At 48.3% G+C, this 25,279-nt stretch overlaps 1 protein-coding gene across 9 annotated transcripts in view; it reads left to right on the forward strand.

Moving 5' to 3' along the window:
* The first annotated feature begins 37 nt into the window (after positions 1–37).
* TCF3 (transcription factor 3) overlaps positions 38–25,279 on the forward strand; it is a 90,713-nt gene continuing 65,471 nt past the window's right edge. For 4 of the 9 annotated variants that reach the window (XM_081846163.1, XM_081846164.1, XM_081846165.1 and 1 more), the window contains exons 1-3: positions 41–664; positions 12,696–12,796; positions 19,736–19,808. In XM_081846163.1, the coding sequence (XP_081702289.1) occupies positions 12,725–12,796; positions 19,736–19,808 (145 nt within the window). In that variant the 5' untranslated portion in view covers positions 41–664; positions 12,696–12,724. Of the gene's footprint in view, positions 665–12,695; positions 12,797–19,735; positions 19,809–25,279 lie in introns of all 9 variants that reach the window. The other 5 variants (XM_081846167.1, XM_081846169.1, XM_081846170.1 and 2 more) reach the window with 2 other exon arrangements.

Genomic DNA, 25,279 nt, shown 5'->3' on the forward strand with positions numbered 1-25,279 from the left:
CTCTCTCTTTCTTTCTTCCTCCCCTTCTCTCTCTCTCTCTCTCCCTCCTCCTTCCTTCCCTCCCCCGCGGCCGCCGGGAAGCGAGTGGAACGTCGGCGAGGGCACATCAAAGGGATCGAACGCTCGCACATCCGATCGAACGCTCGGCACATCCGATCGAACGTTCGGCGCGGGCCAAACATCCGATCGAACGCTCGGCGCGGCCAATCCGGGCTCCGGGACGGGGCGCGCGCGGAACCCCGAACCTTCCGACCTCTCTCCTCCTTTTAATCTCTTTCCCCTTCCTTCCTTCCTTCCTTCCTTCCTTCCCTCCTCCCTCTCTCTCTTTTTTTAAATTCCTTTCCTTGCTCCCTTCCCTATTTTGGTTATTTTTTTTGCTACACTGTAGCCATTTCCCTTCGCCTCTCTGTATCTCTCTCTCTTTAATTATTATTACATTGTTATTAAAAAAAAAAAGAGGTGGGGAGGGAGGGGGGTTTGGAAACGCCGCCTCCGCCAAGCCTTGCCACAGCCGCCGCCGGGAGAACAATAGGAAGGTTTAGGAGAGGGACCGGGGCGCGCGCACCCGGCTGCGCCCCGGGGATCAACGCGAGCCAGCCGTGGATGTGACGCGGACGCCCCCCACCCCACCCGCGCCCCCCATATTTCGACACAAACTGAGCAGGTAAGCTGGAGGAGCGGGGAGAGAGGGGGGAAGGGGCTGCTACTTTTAATTTGGGGGGGGGAATGTTCACTTTTGACTCCTCCCCCTCCTCCTCGGAACTATTTTGTGGGGGGGGGGGCGCGCTCAGGTCAGACTTAAAGACCCCACCGGGGTGGAAACTTAACTTGGCCGTTTCTGCGAGACTTTCCTCGGGGCTCCCCACCCCTCTCCCCACCCCCACCCTCACCCCGCATCCCTATCGCCACCCCCCCCTACAATTTATTTATATTTTATTTTAAAAATGGTGAGGGATTCCTTCCCCCCTCTCTTGCCCTTTCTCTCTCTCTCTCTCTCTCTCTCCTCTCCACCCCCCCCGGAAGTGGTGTTAAACTTTATGGGGCGGGAAGTTAGTGGAAGCAAGGGAAGGGGGGGGCGAGAGAGAGGTGGTCTCCCAGACTTCTTTCCACCTCCCAGTTAAATGTTCTTTTTTGGGGGGGCTGCTACTGTATCTAGAACTATTTGAAAGTTCTGTTTTTTTGGGGGGGGTCCAGCCTCCCCATTTTCCTGCCTTGTGGACTTGAGGAATAGAATCAGGCCTCATTGTGCTTGTTGGCTCTGTCTGTGTGTGTGTTGTGTTGTTGTTGTTGTCTTATATTTTTTGAACCGGTTACACTAGCAGCTTTTGAATTCCAGGAGTTTATTTTGCCTTGAGGCGTATGTGGGGGGGGACACCCCGAATTTCACACCCAATTCACCCCATTAACAACCACCTACGGTATATCGAACTGTATCAGATTATATCAAACTGTACAATTGTACAGTTCCCTGGCCTCAAACTTTCCCCCACAAATTTACCTGTGCAAATGGCTTGATGGGGAGGTTTGGGGCAACCAGAGAGTTGTTCCCAAAAGTGGTCGTGATCCAGAGTTTGTCTTCCAGAGAGTTTTTTTAACAGTCCCTTTGAATATACACTTCTGCCTATCCGGACTTTCTGCTGGTGGCTGGTGCGTTTGGGAAAGTAATGTATACAGTTACATCATAATCTCTCCCGTTTTAATCCCCCATTTTTTATTCTCCTGCCCTACGTCCCATAATTTCTGCCGGCCACTGTGCACCATCCCACGCCTGCCCGCTGACCCTGAAAGATCCAGTAAATAAGAATTAGGAATGGCTTGAGTTTTGTGTTTTTCCAGGTAGGCCTCTACCACATGGGCAGATTATTCCTCTTTTATAGTTTCCCAGTCTCCACCTTGTCACAAGCCAGCCTTTCCCAGACAGGCTCCCCAAATTTAATATCTCTTTTTCCACCACAGATTTTATTCTCTGCCTCCCCACCCCCACCCCCACCCCACAACTCCCCTTATTGTTAGCAAAATGAAGCCATAGAACGTATCGCTCTTTTGGCACAAAACAATCCTTAATTTCACGAAGGAGCTCCCCGAATAAGGCTGAGTTTTTGGACAAAAAGAAATGACTTCAGGGAAGTTTGGGCCATTGGTGGTTTTCTTAAAAGGCCGCTTGATTTTTTGGGGGGTTTTTTTGCACGTGTTTGCTTGTCTGAAATAATTGTCTCAGGTTGATTTGGCCTGTTTGTGGACATCAGTTTGCCTTCCTCTGTCTCCTCCCCCCTCCCAAATACACACACACACACACACACACACACACACACACACAAAACACCATCCTAAGTTTTGTTCCAAGTCCCATTGTGTGTGCAAATTTCCCGTACCTCCTGGTGGTCTGTGTCTTAACCAGGGAGTCCAAAAACTCTTCCAAAAATACATTTCATTCTGCCTCGTCTATGCAGACAACCTGGAAGCTTGTTTTGCACAAGTTGCTGTCGGAAGATATATTTATATTTCTGTGTGCATGTGGAATTACGAGGACGTAATATTAATGGAGTCGCCGTTTTCCCCACACACGCCAGGCCCACACTCCCTGGTTTAAACGTGGAAAGACATATTTATGGTATTTCTGTATATGTGCTGATCTTTCGGACACCAGCAAGGTTTGCGCCGTAAATCCTCCGATTTAGCAACTCTGTTTGTGTGTACCTTGCAAAAATAGGATAGATCATATTTGTCTCTCTGGGCTGAACTGTAATACCATAATGGTGGCACTTGCAATTATTTTTATTTTTTATTTTGGAGGGGTCCAAGACAGCAGCTGTTTGCATGCAAAAGAGATGTCTGGCCTGCTGAATTAAACTCATTTTTTTGGGAGGGGGAGGTCTGCCTGTCTGTGGATTCCCCCCCCCCCCAGTAAAAAGCTCTCTCTGTGTTTGAATGGCAGCTGCAGGGAGCTTTGTGTGTGCCTCTCTGCAAACTTTTCTTGCGAGTGCACACGAGGCCGGACCTGCCCCCTTCTTCTGCTTTGTGTGCGATGCCTTCCCCTCTCTCCCCCCACCCCCTCGCCCCCACCCCATTTTTCCCCAGAATGTGTGTTAAATTGCACTGGGGGGTCAAATGCTTCGATAGCGCTCCAAAGTATTGTCAACCCTGCCTGCTAGGGTTTTTTAAAAATTATTATTACAAAAGTGGGTGCTGTGGGAATTGGTTTTGGAGGACAAGAAAGGGGGGGGAGAGAGATGGAGGAAGGGGGAGGGATGCAGTCGAAAAAGGAGGAGGGTTGGGTGAGACTGCCTAGAAACTCTTTGTCCTAAACTCATAAAACTCTCAGCCCTGGCAGGAGAAGGCTCAGGAACTGAGTCAGGTTGAAGTGCAATAGAAGAGGGAGTTTTTTTCTTTTTTGGGGGGCGGTGCACCGGGAAGAAAGAAATCCCCCTTTTAATTCCACAATATTTTTGTGTGCGGAGGCGTGGCCTTTCCGTATACCGAATTTTTTTATTTTAATTTTTTTTACGGAGGCAGGTGCAGAGCAGAATCGGGCCTTGCCTGTGTCGTCGTCCCCCCCCCCCATATTTTTTGCCCTTGGGTCTTGATCTGTCCTTGCCCTTTTTCACGTGGGGGGTGGGGTTTGCAGAGAGCGAAGGGGCAGGCCTGGGAACACACACCCCCAAGGCCTGGGACCCCCGGTCTCCTTCCCAGACCAGCGAGAACCCTGGTATCCCACACATTTCCAGCAACGCCTTAGGGTGGCAAGACGCATAAGCTGTTTTGGGGGTTTTGCCCACTGGGTGGAGGAATGTATGCGTGGGATAAATCCTCCCCACAGCTTGACCCCCCCCCCAAAAAAACCATCCCAGAATGCAAGGAAGCAGTCAATATTGACATTACATTTTTCGCCCATGCAACAATATCCATATCTGTAGAAACATTCAATGGGGAAGCGAAATTATTTGTGGGTGGCACGGGTCCTGTGTCCCTGTGTCCTGACTCACCTGACCCCCCCCAAGGGCGTGTGGTTTGATACATATTAACCTTGCTTCTCTCTCTCCCCCCCCCCCACTTTGCCACCTGCTAGTAAATTTGTGTTCCCAACCCAGGAACATACAGGGATCAGCAAAGAATCTATCGCTTTTGAGCACAGATTTTTTTAAAAAAACACATTATTTTTTGCCCCCCTCCCCGATCCCCAGTTGGCTTCTCAGTTTTAAATGCAGCCTGAGGAAGGCGGCGTAAAGAAAAACGTAAAAATTGCCAGGTGTTTTTGGAGATACCCCTTCTAAATTCTTAAACATGATGTAAAATAGAAGTCGGGTTGTGCTGGGAACGACGACACACACACACAATCTAAATAGCAGGTTTGTTGTTTTATTTAAAAAACGAAGGCTGGTTTGGATGGGTTTGCATACTCAGAAGTAAGGCCTCTGCATTTAACAAGGCTTAATCCTGCACCAAGTAAACAGGGGAGATGTTGTGTTGTTGTGCTTCAGTCCGGAGCCAGCTTACATGGGAGTAAGCCCTCACTGGACCCAGTGGGATTTCCCACGGAGTAAACATGCATTCGATTCTTCCACTCTTCAAATGTCTGTTTAATGTGGACTAACAGCTTTGCAAGTAGGGACGCGGGTGGCGCTGTGGTCTAAACCACAGAGCCTAGGGCTTGCCGACCAGAAGGTCGGCGGTTCGAATCCCTGTGATGGAGTGAGCTCCCGTTGCTCGGTCCCTGCTCCTGCCCACCTAGCAGTTCGAAAGCACGTCAAAGTGCAAGTAGATAAATAGGTACCCCTCAGGCGGGAAGGTAAACGGCGTTTCCGTGCGCTGCTCTGGTTCGCCAGAAGCGGCTTAGTCCTGCTGGCCACATGACCCGGAAGCTGTACGCTGGCTCCCTCGGCCGATAAAGCGAGATGAGCGCCACAACCCCAGAGTCAGCCACGACTGGACCTCATGGTCAGGGGTCCCTTTATTTTTACATCATCATCATCATCATTACATTTATCTCCCACCTTTTTACCAAAGCTCACGACAACCCTGTGAGGTAGATTAGCCTGAGAGATGTTGGCCGAGACAAGGTCTCCTCATCAGCTTTGGGCTGGAGTGTGATTCGAACCCTCCTCTCCCGCACTCTAACCACTGCACCGCACGAAGAATAGATTGACCTTGCACTTTGCAGCAACCGAGCACATTTGGGGAGGCCAGAGTAGAAACCGACAGCTATCTCCTTTTAGTGTAGCCATTGTGGTCAAGAGGAAATCTACTTCCTTCCAAAACAAATGAAACGCAAATACCGTATTTTTCGCTCTATAAGACGCACCAGACCACAAGACGCACCTAGTTTTTGGAGGAGGAAAACAAGAAAAAAATATTCTGAATCTCAGAAGCCAGAACAGCAAGAGGGATCTCTGCGCAGTGAAAGCAGCAATCCCTCTTGCTGTTCTGGCTTCTGGGATAGCTGCGCAGCCTGCATTCGCTCCATAAGATGCACACACATTTCCCCTTACTTTTTAGGAGGGAAAAAGTGAGTCTCATAGAGCAAAAAATACGGTAAATCTGGGGATCTGGTCCTGTTGCTGTAATTCTCTGAGATGTTAGCCAGTCCTCTCCTGTGTGTGTATCCAGCAATGTTTGCTGGCAACAGAGCATGTGCAAAGTACAATTTCCTTGCAACGCCACCCCGGCCTTCCTCAGAAACAAGCATATCCCTCCATGCATTATTGTTTTGTTTTTGCATTAAATGGAAGTCTAATGGCAGGGAGTTCCGCCGGTTTCATTCTGCGCCTGTTTCTTTTGTCTGTCGCGCGACCCTGAGTTTGGTTCTCGAACCTGCAATCGCAAGGCCACATTGGGCAAAAGCTTCCTACGTTGCCAGGGGGTTGAACTAAATCAGGGGTCAGCAACCTTTTTCAGCAGGGGGCCGGTCCACTGCCCCTCAGACCTTGTGGGGGGCCGGACTATATTTTGAAAAAATAATAATGAACGAATTCCTATGCCCCACAAATAACCCAGAGATGCATTTTAAATAAAAGGACACATTCTATTCATGTAAAAACCCGCTGATTCCCGGACCATCCAGGGGCCGGATTGAGAAGGCGATTGGGCCGGATCCAGCCCCCAGGCCTTACTTTGCTTACCCATGGACTAAATGACCACAATTCCATTTTTATTTTCTCGTACCCCCCCCCAAAACTGGTGGATCTGTGATCCTTAACCGCGGGTACATTATGGACCAAAGGAGCGTAGAATAAAAAACCCTCGATTGCAGCTTTTGAGGGTCAGATCCAGAAGTTTCTGGAGCAGCTTCTGTGCTGGGGGGAAAGCTGCTGGTTTTTTTTTGCCTGGTGGCTTCGAGGTATTTCTGGACTCCTGTCTTTTGGCCCTGCTGGCTGTGGTTGAGGAAATCCTTCAACATCTGAAGGGATACAGGTTTCATAAGAACCGAGAACCTCTGAGTTGAAAGGGAACTCCAAAGGACATCTATCCCAGCCCCCTGCAGTGCCAGGGGTCTCAAGAGACGGTCTCCCATCCAATTCCAAACCATGCCGGGCCCTGCTTAGCTTTGCAAAGCTGTGAGCAGTTTTATCGCTGAATGGACCCGTCCGTTCTCTAAGAAGAGAAGAGGCATCCTCTTCCCTGGGGGAATTTTCAGGCCAGGATTATTCTCAGCCCCACCTAGAGATGCTTGTGGGGGGTGTCCGAACCTGGGACCTTAAGCGTTCAAAGTAGGTACTCATGACGCTTCTTCCTGAAATTAAACAAGGTTCCAGTCCTCATTGTTTCCAAAGTGAAAACTGCTTTAAACTGAATGAGATCCTTGCTCAGTGCTGTCTTAGCCAATGCTGTCTACACGGTATAACACCGGTCCTGAAAGACCTACATTGGCTCCCAGGACATTTCCGAGAACCATTCAAAGATGGGTAGGCAAACTAAGGCGTGGGGGCCAGATCTGGCCCAATCGCCTTCTAAATCCGGCCCACAGACGGTCCAGGAATCAACGTGTTTTTACATGAGTAGAATGTGTGCTTTTATTTAAAATGCATCTCTCGGTTATTTGTGGGGCATAGGAATTCGTTCATTTTTATTTCCAAAATGTAGTCTGGCCCCCCACAAGGTCTGAGGGGCAGTGGACCGGCCCCCTGCTGAAAAAGTTTGCTGACTCCTGATTCAAAGTGTTGGTGCTGACCTTGAAAGCCCTAAGTGGCCCAGTATACCTGAAGGAGCATCTCCACCCCGGACACCGGGGTCCATCTCCCGAGGGCCTTTTGGCAGTTCCCTCCCTGCAAGAAGTGAGGTTGCAGGGAACCAGGCAGAGGGCCTTCTTGGTGGTGGCGCCCGCCCTGTGGAACGCCATCCCACCAGATGTCAAGGAAATAAACCACTATCTGACTTTTAGAAGACATCTGAAGGCAGCCCTGTTTAGGGAAGCTTTTAATGTTTGAAGTTTTATTCTGTTTTCATATGTACTGGAAGCCGCCCAAAGTGGCTGATGGGAAAATCAGAGAGCTGGTATGGTTTAGGGGTTATAGTGACCTACTGGGAACTGAAAGACCCGGGTTCAAATCTCCCCCTGGCCCTGAAGCTCACCGGGTGTGACTTTGGGCCAGTCGCTGCCTCTCCGTCTGACCTAGTGAGGTTACAGGGAACCAGGCAGAGGGCCTTCTCGGTGGTGGCGCCCTCCCGCCAGATGTCAAGAAAATAGACAACTCTCTAACTTTCAGAAGACATCTGAAGGCAGCCCTGTTTAGGGAAGCTTTTAATGTTGGATGTTTTATCGTGTTTTTGATCTTCTGTTGGGAGCCGCCCAGAGTGGCTGGGGAAATCCAGCCAGGTGGGTGGGGTAGAAATAATAAATTATTATTATTATTATTATTATTATTATTATTATTATTATTATTACACTGACCGGCAGCAGTTCTCCAGGGTCTCGGGTGCAAGTCTTCCCTCCCCCCAACCCCGCCTGCCCTACATAGAGATGGTGAGAATTGAATTTGGGACTGCCTACATTTGGAGCCACTGAGTTATGCTCATTCCCCAAGTTTTGGGACTACAGTTCCCATCATCCCTGACCACTGGTCCTGTTAGCTAGGGATGATGGGAGTTGTAGTCCCAAAACATCTGGAGGGCCAAGTTTGGGGGTGCCTGCAATAGAGTATTGGGCTGTGGCCAACTCATTTCTCTTGAGTAAGGAAAGCAAGGGAGCCTTTCTTTCTCTAATGGGTCTATTCTGAGTTGGACCGGCTCTGGATAACAACCAATTATCGGAGTTTTAAGGGCTCATTCCGGCTGGACGTAAGTGTTCCAAGGAATAAATATTTATAATATTCCTGTGCGGGGTGGTGGTCTTACTGACACCGGTAAGGTTTGCATGGTATTAAAGGATTATCTGATTCTGTAGTTGTGTGTAGGTTTTCTCAAGCAAATATGTGTAAAAGGAACAAGCCCTACATCATAGCTGTCAACTTCAAATTTGAAAATAAGGGACCAGCAGCCTCGAAAATAAGGAACCAGCAGCCAAAATAAGGGATCAACAATTACTTTGATAAAATACATATTTTGTTGCGTGCAAATGGCTTTAGATACCTATTAGGTCCATAAATTACCATATAGCATATATTCAACACAAAAAAGCAACAATTTGTTGTTGACAAAGGACAGCTGGACATAGAAAGGGCCCCATTACCTTCAGTAGCTTATTTAAGGGACATCATCAATAAGGGACAGCAGCGGGACATGGCGCTGGGATAAGGGACTGTCCCGCCAAATAAGGGACGCTTGACAGCTATGCCCTACATCCACTAAACTTTGGAGACGGAGGTTAATTGGGAGAAGGGAAGTGGTGGGGAGAAGCCACTCGCTCTCAGAGTCCATGCAATACTTTGCGGCCTGTTCCTGCCACGCTGAAGCCTGCAGTACACAATTGCCAAATGCATGTGTATGTCAGAAAAACAGCCGGTCGGTAACACCCAGGGGTGCGCCCAGGGGTGATTCCTCCCCCCTCCATCCACTAATCTTTGGAGACAGAGGTTAATTGGGAGAAGGGAAGTGATGGGGGCAGCCAATTGCTCTCTGAGTCCATGCAATTCTTTGCGGCTTGTTCCATCCACACTGAAGCTTGCAAGCTGCAGGCACAGTCCTAATAATAATAATAATAATAATAATAATAATAATAATAATAATAATTTTTATTTATATCCCGCCCTCCCCAGCCGAAGCCGGGCTCAGGGCGGCTAACAACAATAAAATAGTACAACATTCTAAAATAATTTCATTATAAAATTAATTCAAATCAAATTGATGGCAACCATTGGGCTAGAATTCTGTGAAGATTGCCAAAGGAGGGAGTCAGGCTGTGCCCTGGCCAAAGGCTTGGTGGAACAGCTCTGTCTTGCAGGCCCTGCGGAAAGATGTCAAGTCCTGCAGGGCCCTAGTCTCTTGGGACAGAGCGTTCCACCAGATCGGGGCCACGGCTGAAAAAGCCCTGGCTCTGGTTGAGGCCAGCCTAACCTCTCTGTGGCCTGGGACCTTCAAGATGTTTTTGTTTGAAGACCGTAAGTTCCTCTGTGGGACATACTTAATACCTTTATTGTCGTTGTTAAAGACACTCTCGCTCACCTGGAGATTCGAGCCTACCTGGTGGTCCAACAACCCTAGAAGCCAGAGCAGGGGGGTCTCCAACGTTGTGCCCACAGCGACCTTTTCCCAGGGTCCGTGCCAGCGTTGGAGATCTGCAAGGTGTATTTTTCTCTGGGTGACCACTTCCGCGTCGTTTGAAATTTGCCAGGTGCATTTTGCACCTTGCTTTCGGCCGCTTGCGACTGTGTGAAGGCGCCCGGGTGCCAGGATGACGTCTGATGTCTCCGCCATCGGGGGATCCTTGGATCTGGACAGTTAAGACCCCACCCTGTAGAATCCTATCTGCAATATTTTATCCGCATCATTGGAATGGAACAGCCTTGGTCCAGTATACCTGAAGGAGCGTCTCCACCTCCATCGTTCTGCCCGGACACTGAGGTCCAGCGCTGAGGGCCTTCTGGCGGTTCCCTCCCTGCGAGAAGCCAAGTTACAGGGAACCAGGCAGAGGGCCTTCTTGGTGGTGGCACCCGCCCTGTGGAACACCCTCCCACCAGATTTCAAAGAGAAAAATAACTACCAAACTTTTAGAAGACATCTGTTTAGGGAAGCTTTTAATCTTTAATAGGTTATTGTATTTTAGTGTTTTGTTGGAAGCCGCCCAGAGTGGCTGGGGAAACCCAGCCAGATGGGCGGGGTATAATAAATTATTATTATATATTGAATTTCAGAGACCAAAATTCTACTTTTGTGCAGCCTGAGCAGGAGCAGCGAACGACGTTCTAGCGAATTCTGGTCGCTTGACTTCGCTTCTCCCTGTTCACCATTGGGAAGAATATTCCCACCTTATGAATGGTCCGCGCCCCTATTCAGAAAAAGAGGTCAGAAGAGGCCAATATATACCCGTACTGTCCTTGGATCAAAGGATTTTCCTCCTTTTAAGTTCCCAGACCTCTTAGCCCAGTTCAAGGCTGTCCTCCAAACTCCCAGCCAGATGTTCAGCTGAGAATCCGTCCCAGCCAGCCCATCCTTTGCAAAATAGGACTTTAGAAGAAGAAGAAGAAGAGAAGAGTTTGGATTTGATATCCCGCTTTATCACAACCCTAGGGAGTCTCAAAGTGGCTCACATTCTCCTTTCCCTTCCTCCCCCACAACAAACACTCTGTGAGGCGAGTGGGGCTGAGAGACTTCAGAGAAGTGTGACTGGCCCAAGGTCACCCAGCAGCTGCATGTGGAGGAGCGGGGAAGCGAACCCGGTTCCCCAGATTACGAGTCCACCGCTCTTAACCACTACACCACACTGGCTCTCTAAGATAGTCTTTAGGACTATCTTAGGTTCCGTTGTGGCAACCGCAACCCTGGTTTAAGAGCTGTTTGGTGCCAAGCTTATATATCTGGGTTTCTGACACTCTCAGAAATGCACAAACTTGAGAAAAGCATTCTGCTATCGTCAAAAGAATAAGCTTTGTGCATGGTTATGTGAAGGTTCGTGGGGTGGTTCTCGCCCCCAGTTCTCATGTCCATTTTGGGGGTGAAATGGAGGGGGAAAACTGGGTCTACCCCTTCTTTTTCTGAAAACCTCCCCCTTCCCAAGGCTTTAGCATCTCTATTTGCGTGCTGTTTTCTCTCTTGAGTAAGGGACGCGGGTGGCACTCTGGGTTAAACCACAGAGCCTAGGACTTGCCGATCAGAAGGTCGGCGGTTCGAATCCCCGCGATGGACGGGGTGAGCTCCCGTTGCTCGGTCCCGGCTCCTGCCAACCTAGCAGTTCAAAAGCACGTCAAAGTGCAAGTAGATCAATAGGTACCACTCTGTCGGGAAGGTAAACAGCGTTTCCGTGCGCTGCTCTGGTTTGCCAGATGCGGCTTAGTCCTGCTGGCCACATGACCCGGAAGCTGTACGCCGGCTCCCTCGGCCAGTAAAGCAAGATGAGCGCCGCAACCCCAGAGTCGTCCGCGACTGGACGTAACGGTCAGGGGTCCCTTTACCTTTACCTTTAGTCTAGTTGTGGTCTAAATCACTGAGCCTCCTGTGCTTGCCGATCGGAAGGTCGGCAGTTCGAATCTCCGCAATGACGGGGTGAGCTCCCGTTGCTCGGTCCCTGCTCCTGCCAACCTAGCAGTTCGAAAGCACGTCAAAGTGCAAGTAGATAAATAGGTACCGCTCCGGCGGGAAGGTAAACGGTGTTTCCATGCGCTGCTCTGGTTCGCCAGAAGCAGCTTAGTCCTGCTGGCCACATGACCCGGAAGCTGGACGCTGGCTCCCTCGGCCAGTAAAGCGAGATGAGCGCCGCAACCCCAGAGTCGGTCACGACTGGACCTAATGGTCAGGGGTCCCTTTACCTTTACTTCTCTCTTGAATAGTGATAGTTTATCGGTTTTCCAAGGTTGGCCAAAGGCATTTGATGCACAGCCTTGAAAGGTACCCAGGATAGAAGTGCTCTCTCTTTCCCACTCTCTTCCCTTCCTGCAAAAATAAAAATCCTCTTTTCATTTCACATATTCACCACCCACCCCTATGGACGTCACCAAATACTGATGTTATAAATATGAAATTGGGAACTGCTAAATATGTGATATGATGAAATCCAGATCAGAGGGTGTCCAGGAAGTCTTTCAGCAATGTAAATACTCCAGGGAGTAAGAAGAAAAAAACTTATTCTTTTATTTTGTGTGTTTTTATTGTTGTTAAGTTTTTATGTTGTGTGAAATGTAATGTTTTTCTTTTGTGTTTTTGTCTGTGTGTTAGAAGAGAAAACTATTAAAAAAATTTTTTGGGGTGGGGAAGAACTGTGAACGTCACCTCACAGCCCGTCTAGCCCAGAAATCGGGGGTGGGACATTTGGAAAAAAATAAATCAAAGTGTTTGTGGGGGTGAATTTGCACCCGCCGATTTCGTCTCCGATCCTCCATTCTCCATTCAATAACTCACTTCTAGATTTGAAAGCAGATCCCTGCACAAGGAGATAGTATTGCAAAATGAAATGTTTATTTCTGGGTCGTTTTGTTCCTCCATTTCACAAATATTATTTTAAATTTTAAAAATTAATAAATCTCTTTTTCTTTCTCTCCCTCCTCTCCTCTCTCTGTTCCCATCCCTTCCTCTCCTCCTCTTTGTCGGTGTGGAATAATTATAATAAAAAGGACGGACTACGTTTGAATCTGGGGGGAATATGAACCAGCAGCAGAGAATGGCCGCAGCCGGGACCGACAAGGAGCTAAGTGACCTCTTGGATTTTAGCATGGTAAGTGAGACTCTAGTTATTTGTCTTTTTGCGGGGGGTTTTATGCACATGTCAACACGAGGGGAGGGAGCGGTGGCATTACACTGGATTGGGTGTGTTTGAGTGAGGGAGTCGGACGGAGGCAACTCAGAAGGAGGCGAGCGGTTGCGGGTACCAACTTGTTTGTTCCTCATCGCAGTATCAAGGGGGACGTGTAATTGCTACAGTCTCCTTGTTGTGAAGACTTAGAAAGGGTGGGGGCGGAGCAGGGGAAGGAGGGAGAGTGAGAAGGAAGGAAGGAGAGAGGGGGGGGAAGGAAGGAAGGAAGGAAGGAAGGAAGGAAGGAAGGAAGGAGAGAGAGAGAGGGGGGGGAGAGAGAGAGGGAAGGGAAGGGAAGAAGGAGAGGGAAGGAAGGAAGGAAAGAAGGAAGGAGAGAGAGAGAAGGAAGGAAGGAAGGAAGGAAGGAAGGAAGGAAGGAAGGAAGGGGAGAGAGAAAGAGAGAGAAGGAAGGAGAGAGAGAGGGAGGGAGGGAGGGAAGGAAGGAAGGAAGGAAGGAAGGGGAGAGAGAAAGAGAGAGAGAAGGAAGGAGAGAGAGAGGGAGGGAGGGAAGGAAGGAAGGAAGGAAGGAAGGAAGGGGAGAGAGAAAGAGAGAGAAGGAAGGAGAGAGAGAGGGAGGGAGGGAGGGAAGGAAGCGGAGAGAGAAGGAAGGAGAGAGAGAGAGAGGGAGGGAAGGAAGGAAGGAAGGAAGGAAGGAAGGAAGGAAGGAAGGGGGGGAGAGAAGGAATCAGGAATCTCGGCTAAAGCATCCATGGCCAGCCCACCTCTGCTTAAAAACCTCCAAGGAAGGAGACCCCACCACCTTCCATCCCAACACTGAGCACCTCGTCCTGTCAGAAGGTGTTTCCTGACGTTGAGTTGCAATCTCCTCTCTTGCCCCTTGAAGACACGGGTTTGAGTCCTGCCCTCCGGAGCGGGTGAAAACAAGCTTGCTCCCTCTTCCACCCCCTAAGAGATATTTGAAGGCGACTCTTCTGGTCTCCTCTCAGTCTCCTCTTTTCCAAGCTGAACATACCCAGCTCCTTCGACCGTTCCTCATCAGGCTTGGTCTCCAGACCCCTTGGTTCTCCTTCCCGTTTTGCCAACGCCCTTCCTAAAATAAGCTTCTGGTGGTGTGGAGTTGTTCCGGCTGTTCGTTTACGCCAGGGAAGAGGGAGCTGTGATCCCTGCCTAGACTCCAAACTCTACCATCCTTGGTCTTTGGCCATACTGGCTGGGGTGGGAGGGAGTCAACGAACACATAGAGGGCTGTAGATTTTCCCATTCCTGGCTTAATAAGAAGAGGCTTTCTCTTCTCTCAGAAGGCAAGGCCTCTTATAAATAGAGGCTTTCCTGCAACAATATGTGGAAGGGTGTAGGCCAGCGGTTCTCAACCTGTGGGTCCCCAGATGTTGTTGGACTACAACTCCCATCACCCCTGAGCTCTGGCCTTGCTAGCTAGGGGTGAGGCAAGTTGTAGTTCAACAACATCTGCGGACCCACAGGTTGAGAAAGGCTGGTATAGCCCTTCCCCATCACTGAGATCTTAGAAGAGGTATTCCCTGCTTTCAGGAGGGAAAACCTCTTTTAAACACAGTGGTCCCTTGGTTCTCGAACTTAATCCGTCCCGGAAATCCCGTTCTGAAACCAAAGCGTTCCAAAGCCAAGGCAGCGCTTTCCCATAGAAAGCAATGCAAAACGGATCGATCCGTTCCAGACTTTTAAAAACAAGCAATTGAACGTGGGTTTTGCTATCTAACAAGACTGTCGACCCATAAAACGAAAGCAATAAAGAATGTACTGCAGTCACACAATCAATCTATCAGTTCCACACAGTCACAAAAACAAAACGAAATAGAGCTGCAAAAATGCAAGATAAACAGCAAAAACAGGCGTAACACTCAAAACGGAAGCGTGGCGCTCAAATTGGAAGTGCAAAACTCAAAACAGAGCCCGTTTGGCTTCCGGAAAGAGTTCGCAAACCGGAACATTTGCTTCCGGGTTTTCAGCATTTGGGTTCCAAGCTGTTTGAGTACCAAGGCCTTGGAGAACCAAGGGACCACTTGTCGCGTTGTTCTTCCATCTCTCTGCAGAGAATGCCTCTTGTATGGAGTGCAGAATGCTGATTCTTGAATCAGGGACGGGGAATCCCCGACTTTTCCAGATTTTTTTCCCCGTTGGCTATTCTGACGGGAGTTGGACAGATCCTCTGGCCTAGGAAGACGCTTTCTCCTTTCTCAAGTAGGAATGCCTCTAAAAAGAGGCATTCTTCCTCTTTATAATCATTATATAAAACATGGGTAAAATATAAGGATTTCCTAGAACCAAAACCACCACGGTGGGCATCACCTCTAGAAGCAATTACAATAAAAAAGAAAAATATGGAATTTGAATCGGCCACATAGAAAGATCTGATTAAGGAAAAAAGATCTGACTAAGGAAAAAGAGAATAAATTGGTAATTAAAGATTATGAGGAAATTAAACAACATCTGACGAGTTGGATCCAGTACCATCAATTGCGTGAAGTGTTCAGGTCAGATAAGAAAAGAGGTTTCTCAAACGAACCTTCATTGTTAGAAAAAATGTTATTACCAAACAAAACTAAGGTAATATCAAAAATGTATGATACAAACAGGTCAAGGAGGTGATGATCAAGTGGGCTTTAGATATGGGGAAGCTTTTTCCTTTCTCAAGTAGGAATGGCTCCTCTAAGAAGACGCATTCTCCCATTTCTCGGGCTCCTCCTGCTGATTTTATTGAGGGAAGCCGAACGGAGGCAGACTTTCGGCGGGCGACATGCGGTCAGAGGAGAGCGATGTGTCACGCCTTTGAAGCGCGTGTGGTCTTGACTTTTTAACATAAGGAGCCTTGGAAGGAGGCCAGGGAGAAGCGCCACGTCACGGAGAGAGATAAAACTCAACCCAGAGAGTGACAGCTGACAGCGTCGGTCTCTTTTCTCTTCTCTAGTCCATTTGGTCAGGCAAGGGGTCTAAATTCTGCACATCATATTAACACAGTTTCTCGAAATTCGGTGCCTGCTAGGTGCATAGAGGGACGTGGGTGGCTCTGTGGGTTAAACCACAGAGCCTAGGACTTGCCAGTCAGAAGGTCATGGTTTGAATCCCCGCGACAGGGTGAGCTCCCGTTGCTCAGTCCCTGCTCCTGCCCACCTAGCAGTTTGAAAGCACGTCAAAGTGCAAGTAGATAAATAGGTACCGCTCCGGCGGGAAGGTAAATGGTGTTTCCGTGCGCTGCTCTGGTTCGCCAGAAGCGGCTTAGTCCTGCTGGCCACATGACCCAGAAACTGTACGCCGGCTCCCTCGGCCAGTAAAGCGAGATGAGCGCCGCAACCCCAGAGTTGGCCACGACTGGACCTAACGGTCAGGGATCCCTTTACCTAGATGCATAGAATTGTAGATTTGGGATTCCGGATGGCTCCTTTCGTATTTCTGCGCCAGCTCTCTCTGTGTGTATGTGTTGTTGTTGTTTTAGCACACTGCATCATGGGAGCTGTAGTCCTCTAGCGCTGCACGCATTGAAGGTGGTTTTTCCACACTGCATGGGAAATTAGAGAGAGAGAGAGGGAGGGAGGGAGGGCGAAACTTCTGTTGTTGAATTCGTTTCCTTTGCACGTTCGCAAATCTGTTTCTTTTTCTGACGCTGCGTAAAAAGATTCAGAAGGGAGGTTGTCTGCATTTTAAGGTGGCGGTGTAGTGGAAATTTAAAGGTGCGGTTTTGCAACCCTCGAATTGCAGGGAATATCTCTGCTTTCTTTAAAGCAGATGCTTTAAAGCGCCACAGGTGGAATTGATCTTAAGCCAGAACATAGGAAGTCCATCTGGTGCAGTATTTCTTACACTGACCGGCAGCTCTAGGGGTTGCCCTATGTCTGGAATTTCCTGGATGTAGCCAGAACACTGCAGTTCCCGGAAGCAGTGTCTGGGCAGAAAGTGCTGAAAGGTCTGTGAAAATCCAATGTTGGAAGTCTTGTTGTTGTTGTTTAGTTGTGTCCGCCTCTTCGTGACCCCCTGGACCAGAGCACGCCAGGCCCTCCTGTCTTCCACTGCCTCCTGCAGTTTGGTCAAACTCATGCTGGCACCTTCGAGAACACTGTCCCACCATCTCGCCCTCTGTCTTATTTTTCATTCTCTTTTAACCTCTTTTCTATTCTTCCCTTACCTATGCCCCTTTTTGTATTTTTATGGTATCTATATAAAAGTCCTGGTTTGGTTAAAAAAAGAGAGAAAAGAAAGTAACTTTTGTATATTTTTCTCTATAAACCTCAATAAAATTTATTTAAGTGGAAAGAATCACTATGAATGGACCTTGGAGCCATAACTCGGCTAATGTTGAACTTGCCTACACAGTCTGCTTAAGTTTCTAGTCCACAGTCATTTCCCATGCAAACCACCTGTTTGCTGATAACCTGTGCCGTATTGTTGACATCACCTTGCCAATGAAGGTCCGTATAGTTCAAGCCATGGTTTTCCCAGTAGTGATGTATGGAAGTGAGAGCTGGACCATAAAGAAGGCTGATCGCCGAAGAATGGATGCTTTTGAATTGTGGTGTTGGAGGAGACTCTTGAGAGTCCCATGGACTGCAAGAAGATCAAACCTCTCCATTCTGAAGGAAATCAGCCCTGAGTGCTCACTGGAAGGACAGATCCTGAAGCTGAGGCTCCAAGACTTTGGCCACCTCAGGAGAAGAGAAGACTCCCTGGAAAAGACCCTGATGCTGGGAAAGATGGAGGGCACAAGGAGAAGGGGACGACGGAGGACGAGATGGTGGGACAGTGTTCTCGAAGAGGCCAACATGAGTTTGACCAAACTGTGGGAGGCAGTGGAAGACAGGAGGGCCTGGCGTGCTCTGGTCCAGGGGGTCACAAAGAGGCGGACATGACTAAACAACAACAAATCATTCCTCTTCCCAGATCTTCCCAGCATTGGATAGAAAGCACAGAAGAGGAAAAAATCAATCAAAGATGCATATTTTCACAGGTCTTTCCTGCAAAACTTTGACCAGGAAGATTGCAAGTGTGTTTGGAGTTAGAGAGATCTGCTTATTCATTGATCTGGGGCCAAAACTTGTTTATATTGCTGTGATCACACGGGCAGTTTCCGATTTATCTGAATGTTTTTGAAAGGGGGGGGATTGTTGAAGTTAGGGTTGCCGTACGTCAAAACTTCATTTGCAACTTTGGCCGTAAAAAAAAGAGCTAAACTTTTGTGTCCGAATTTTCGCTTTCAAACCTAGGTAATAAATTGAAATTTCTGATCGGCTTCACAGCGGTCTGCTTTTTGTGCGGCTTTTCAGCAATAGATTTTGCTTCTTTGACTCTTGTTTTTGCTGGGGTGTGTGTGTGTGTGTGTGTGTGTGTGGCGTATTTAAAAAAGCAAGGGGGGTGGTCAGATTACTTTAGTCTGCAACTGGAGGCGAGCGGAAATTTCCTGGGAAGTTTTTTTAAATTTTTAAATTTTGCTTCCCTATCCCATATATTAAAAAGCAGCAGAATGGATTTTCTTAGAAGTCCTTAAAAAAAACCTTCCTTAGAAGTTTTGAAGCAGAATTTGAGAGTCTGCGTTTCATGGCCTCATTAGCTGAGATTCTCGCACTACAGGAGGGTTGGACTAGATGACATTGAAGGGTCCCTTTTCCAACTCTTATTCTGTGTGTTATATATGTGTGTGTTTAAACCCAGAGAGGAGAAACTGTGCCAGATTTTGGGAGGTGTTAAATACTGCCTGTAGCCGCCGACCCTGGCACCCCCTTCTCCTTGTCTAGGTAACCTCTTCCCCGATGTTCAAAATTTGCCAGGCACATTTTGCACCCGGCTATCGGCCACTTATGGGATGCAGGTGGTGGCGCATGGGACGTGGGTGGCGCTTGGGTTAAGCCACAGAGCCTAGGACTTGCTGATCAGAAGTCGGCGGTTCGAATCCCCGAAATGACGGGGTGAGCTCCCGTTGCTCGGTCCCTTTACCTTTACCTTTAGTCTAGTTGTGGTCTAAATCACTGAGCCTCCTGTGCTTGCCGATCGGAAGGTCGGCGGTTCGAATCTCCGCAATGACAGGGTGAGCTCCCGTTGCTCGGTCCCTGCTCCTGCCAACCTAGCAGTTTGAAAGCACATCAAAGTGCAAGTAGATAAATAGGTACCACTCCGGCAGGAAGGTAAACGGCGTTTCCGTGCGCTGCTCTGGTTCGCCAGAAGCAGGTTAGTCATGCTGGCCGCATGACCCGGAAGCTGGACGCCGGCTCCCTTGGCCAGTAAAGCGAGATGAGCGCCGCAACCCCAGAGTCGGCCATGACTCGACCTAATGCCCAATATGGGCATGTCTTTAAGTCAACATCTTACATTAAAAACCTGACAGTACCAAACTATCGAAGGCTTTTCACCAAAGCCAGACTAAACGTCTTTCCTTCTGCAGTGTTGAGAGGAGTTCCCTACCAGGTGTGCTCAAGACATCGACACCATAAAACATTTTGTTGCACTGTGCAAAATATGAGCAAGCCAGGGCTGAACTGATATTACCCTTGCTGGTACCTTTCCTGGGAAAATCAGAGGCTCACTATGTCAGGTTCCTACTGGAAGACCAGACAAACGCTAGAACATTAGCAGTGGCGAAGTTTTTATCAGTGGTTGCAAGAACCAATGATCCCTATAATCTGAACAAAATGCTTGTTTAACCTGCAGGTAGGCTGTAGGAATTGTGTATAGTTTTGTAGTGATTTGTTGGGTCTCTGGACCATAATAAAGGTTGATGATGATGAAAAATCAAGGCGTTAGAGCCACCTTGCCCCAAAATGGCAACCGGAAATTTTCGTGTTTGCAACAGCAACCGTGGTTTAAGAAGCTGTTTGGCGCCTGACGTATATATATCTGAGTTTCTAACGCTGTTTCCCCGCTCTTCTTCTTCTTCCCCAGATGTTCCCGCTGCCAGTAGCCAATGGGAAAAACAGACCGACGACTCTGGCTAGCACGCAGTTCGGAGGATCAGGTATGCTTGAATATATCTCCCCGTATTTCTGGTTTTTGTCCTCCAGGGTTGCACAAACGAGGATCCTGAGGTCTTGTGCTTGCTGTTGCTGGCACTCCAGCTTCCTGCATGGCAATAATAATAATATTATAATAATTTATAATGATATAAGTGATGCAAGCAGCATCAGAGGTGATGATGGAAGTTGCGGGGATTCGGGCACAACATCTGGAGAGGGGCGACATGTGGGAATGTCGCGGGGAACAGGAGAGGATATATTGATTAATATTACCCTTGCTCTAAGGGATGCGGGTGGCGCTGTGGGTTAAACCACAGAGCCTAGGGCTTGCAGATCAGAAGGTCGGCGGTTCAAATCCCCGCAATGACGGGGTGAGCTCCCGTTGCTTGGTCCCTGCTCCTGCCAACCTAGCAGTTCAAAAGCACGTCAAAGTGCAAGTAGATAAATAGGTACCACTCCAGCGGGAAGGTAAACAGCGTTTCTGTGTGCTGCTCTGGTTCGCCAGAAGCGGCTTAGTCCTGCTGGCCACACGACCCGGAAGCTGTACGCCGGCTTCCTCGGCCAATAAAGTGAGATGAGCGCCGCAACCCCAGAGTCGGCCACAACTGGACCTAATGGCCAGGGGTCCCTTTACCTTTTTCTAACTTGCTCTAGCAAGTTTCTTTATACAGTAGAGTGCATTGCCCCCATTTACAGAAAGTTGGTTGCAGACTTGTGTGAGTCTGTTCAGACAATAAGCATATTTAATCTGGCTTGCCCAAATTGAGATATGTTCTGTTATTCCTGGTGATACCCCTTTGACCCCTCCTAAAAGAATAAAGACACTGCAGTCTTATTCGTAAGTAACAAAAAGAAGTTTTACTCACGATCAGGCAGAGCGCAATGCGATCCGTGAAGGCAGGCTTTCGGCTTAAAGTTACAAATACCATGCTATATCTTGGTTCTCAAACTTAATCCGTTCCAGAAGTCTGTTCCAAAACCAAAGCGTTCCAAAACCAAGGCATGCTTTCCCATAGAAAGTCATGCAAAATGGATTAATCTGTTCCAGACTTTTAATACAACCCCTAAACCAGCAATTTATCATGAATTTTACAGGGGTCAGCAAACTTTTTTCAGCAGTGGGCTGTCCCTCATACCTTGTGGTGGGCCAGATTATATTTTGGGGGGAAAATATAAAATGAACGAATTCCTATGCCCCACGAATAACCCCGAGAGCCGAAGGAACGACCGCCTTTTAGAAAGGGGCGTTCCCCTCTCGAGAGCAGAGAATGCCTTTTCTCAGACCAGGGATATGGGGAAACACCAGGGGTCTCCCATAGGTTGTGCCAGACCCCGCCCCCAACTTCCAGCAGCCAATCCCGGGCCAGGGGTCTAGGGCAGGCCTAGGCAAACTCCGCCCCCCAGCTGTTTTGGGACTATAATTCCCATCATCCCTGACCACTGGCCCTGTTAGCTAGGGACGATGGGAGTTGTAGTCCCAAAACAATCTGGAGGGCTGAATTTGCCTTATGCCTGGTCTAGGGCAATGGGGTTTGTAGCCTGGTTTGCAAGAACGGTTTGCTAGAAGGCTGTGTTTTTTTATTTTTAACTGCAGGTGCAAAAGTTCAAGGTACATTTCCCCATTTTTTGGGGGGGGGTCTCCCGACTTCGTGCGTCCTTTGATTTTTGAGCATGAAAGCAAAATGTGCTTTGTTTGATAGAGGGGGTTTGCTTTGAATATGGGGCGTGTGTTTATAGAGACTTCTGCGCCCGTGCGTGTCTTGGGAGTGGGGGCGAGTTGGTGCACGTTCCCGAATTTTGAAGCTACAGGTGGTTACAGCAAAGTGTAATCTCCTTCTTTCCACCCCCACAACACACAAACACACTGGCCACCCCTTTCCACTCCCTCTGCCCGGAGCCTGTCACATCTGAGGAGGTTTCTTCAACCCCCAACTCCCGGCTTTGATGCTTTTCGCAAAATAATTTGGGCTTCTTGCCGCAACCGCCCCAGCTGTGTTTGAGATTCCGGGATGGGATGAGCGGTTCTGTAGTCTTTCCTTTCGCCTTGGCAGCGCTCGTCCTTTCTGAGAAAGAGGGGAAGCAAAAGGTTTGATGGAAGCTTCTGTTCTGTGCTGGGTGGAGCTTCCATGTGCAGGAGCAGTCTATCTGAGAAAGGGCCAAGTGGGGATGTGCGGCTGTTGTAGCTGTCTTGCCACAAAATTGGGCCCCCTAGGAAGCCAGAGGCTGCTTTCTGTCTGCAGCAGGGTTAAAACTTTTTGACTTTTTCCAAAAAAACCCAAAAATCAGTTTCCTGTATCATGAAGGGGTGAGCTTTTGCTTAGGACAGGGGTCAGCAAACTTTTTCAGCAGGGGGCCGGTCCACTGTCCCTCAGACCTTGTGGGGGGCCAGACTATATTTTGGAGAAAAAAAGAATGAATTCCTATGCCCCACAAATAACCCAGAGATGCATTTTAAATAAAAGGACACATTCTACTCATGTAAAAACACGCTGATTCCCGGACCGTCCGCGGGCCGGATTGAGAAGGCAGTTGGGCCAGATCTTGCCCCCAGGCCTTATTTTGCCTACCCATGGCTTAGGAACACTGCAAAAGGGCCTGCTTCTTCTCAGTTGTAGGGGGAAATGGTCGCCCCAAAATGAAAAGCTAGAATCGCCGTAGAGGTAACTCAGTGAAAATGATTGCAAGAATTTGTCAGAAATATGGAAACCTTGTCGAAAAAAACATTGTGGGTATTGGAGAATGGCTGGAAGCAGGAGTCCTCCGTACCCCAAATCCCAAGAAATAATGGTTGCGTAGAATGCGCAATCCAAGCGATGCGGGAGCTTTGCGGCGCTTGCAGCACAAAGAAAAACGGCAACCTCAATTTATTCTAAGCAGTAAGAAGGGGTGTACAGTGGTATAGTAATCCATTCTGGGAGTCCGTTCAGCTCCCAAAACGGTCGAAAACCAAGGCGCGGCGTCCGATTGGTGCAGAAGCTTCCTGCACTCAGATCGGAAACCACGTTGGACGTTCGACTTCCGAAAAACGTTTGCAAATTCACTTCCGGGTTTGCGGCATTCGGGAGCCGATTTGTTCGAATGCCAAGGTCCCATTGTACAATGCAAAAAACATTGTGCAAGTATCAGAAAACCCGCAAGCTCTGTTTTCCCCCTGTATCCCAATGCATAATTATTATGTACAATTCCATAGTGTGTTATACAGCTACCTATACAAAAATCGATGATTTTGGGGTGCCCCCCCAAAAAAATAAAAACAGGTTTGGAAAGGACAGTTTTCATTCCTTAGCTTTCAGCCAAAAGCTCATTGCATTAAACTGCAGGAACAAGTGGTTGCCAAAATAAAAGCAAAAGCTACAAGCTCTAGTCTGCAGTCTTCCAGATGTTGATAAGATTCACGGGTTGCAGCGCCCTTGGCTGTTTGACCCTGGGGATGTTGAGAATATGGCAGACACATCCCTGTATTCCCACCTCATCTTTATCACGAGGGAATGCCTTCTCTCAATACAGTGGTCCCTTGGTTCTCGAACTTAATCCGTTCTGGAAATTCCGTTCCAAAACCAAAGCATTCCAAAACCAAGGCACGCTTTCCCATAGAAAGTCATGCAAAATGGATTAATCTGTTCCAGGCTTTTAACAACAACCCCTAAAACAGCAGCTTAACATGAATTTTACTCTCTAACGAGACCGCTGATCCATAAAACGAAAGCAAGAATCAAGGTAAAGGTAAAGGGACCCCTGACCATTAGGTCCAGTCCTGACCGACTCTGGGGTTGTGGCGCTCATCTCGCTTTACTGGCCGAGGGAGCCGGCGTACAGCTTCCGGGTCATGTGGCCAGCAGGACTAAGCCGCTTCTGGCGAACCAGAGCAGCGCACAGAAACGCCGTTTACCTTCCCGCCGGAGTGGTACCTATTGATCTACTTGCACTTTGATGTGCTTTCGAACTGCTAGGTGGGCAGGAGCAGGGACCGAGCAATGGGAGCTCACCCCGTCATTGCGGGGATTCGAACCACTGACCTTCTGATCGGCAAGCCCAAGAGGCTCTGTGGTTTAACCCACAGCGTCACCCGCATCCATAAAACAGCAGCTTACCTTTGGGCAAAAACCAGGAAACACAACAACCCCAAACCAACAACCGCATATCAAGGGAGCAAGCGCCTGTTTTCTTTTCCTTCTTTGTGGATTCCCCCCCCCTCCATCTTTAATTGTTAATTTGGCACTCTTTGATCTCTCTCCAAAAAGGAAGGTTGGCGTTGCATCTGAGGGTTCCTCCGTCTCCCCTCCGACCAACTCCTTTTTCCCTGCTCACCCCCTTCTTCTCCCAAACAAAGAATTAAAATGCCTGGATTATATCCGTAGAAAGATATATTTATATGTACGCACGCACCAAGGTATAAATCCTTTCCGCACTTTATTGTGGAGCTGGGGGTGCAAGAAAGTTCACCTGATCTGCAAAAGCTTCAAATGGGACTTGTTGCCAGCTTGTTCCGCATCCCTTTCTAGGATTTCGGTAATGCCTGAAATAAAATATATATGCTCCTGTGATTAAGGAAACGGAGGGTTTTTTAAAAATGAAAATGAAAAAAAAAACATTGCAAAAGGGTTCTGCCTTTCCCCAGCCATTCTGGCTTAATAATAAAATAAAATGAAGCGAGCTCGTTTTAAAGGTGGCAGCTCTTGAGTTTCGCAAAGGCATAAAAACTACCCTTTTTTTTGAAAAAAAAAATTAATTGGTTTTTCCGTATATACACCCTCTAACAGTACAGTGGACGCTCGGGTTGTGAACGTGATAACGCCTAGGTTGTGGGTTCGATTCCTGCATGGGGGAAGTGCATGTTCCTCCATTGTCCAAGGGGTGAACCTCAGGGTGCCTTCCAACTCGACAGTTCTCTAATTTGGCAGATGAAGCCCTTCCTTCATCATGCAAAATGCAGCGTGACGACAGCCTTACGTTTTTATGTCTATAGGCAGATATATGCATGTCCGTGATGGATTGGCTGTAGATGTGCTAGTCTTTGTTAGTAGTAGTAGTTAACAGATAGGTAGCCGTGTTGGTCTGCCATAGTCAAAACAAAATAAAAAAATTCCTTCCAGTAGCACCTTAAAGACCAACTAAGTTAGTTCTTGGTATGAGCTTTCGTGTGCATGCACACTTCTTCAGATACTACTTAGTAGTAGTATTAGTAGTAGTAGTAAGAAGAAGAATCTTTATTGCACCCTGCCTATCTGACTGGGTTGTCCAGCCACACTTCCAACATATATGTTGCTGTTTAGTTGTTTAGTCGTGTCCGCCTCTTCGTGACCCCCTGGACCAGAGCATGCCAGGCCCTCCTGTCTTCCACTGCCTCCCGCAGTTTGGTCAAACTCATGCTGGTAGCCTCAAGAACACTGTCCCACCATCTCGTCCTCTGTCGTCCCATTCTCCTTGTGCCCTCCATCTTTCCCAGCATCAAGGTCTTTTCCAGGGAGTCTTC

The sequence above is a fragment of the Podarcis erhardii genome (assembly GCF_964252035.2).
Source record: "Podarcis erhardii genome assembly, chromosome: 18".
Lineage (NCBI taxonomy): Eukaryota > Metazoa > Chordata > Lepidosauria > Squamata > Lacertidae > Podarcis > Podarcis erhardii.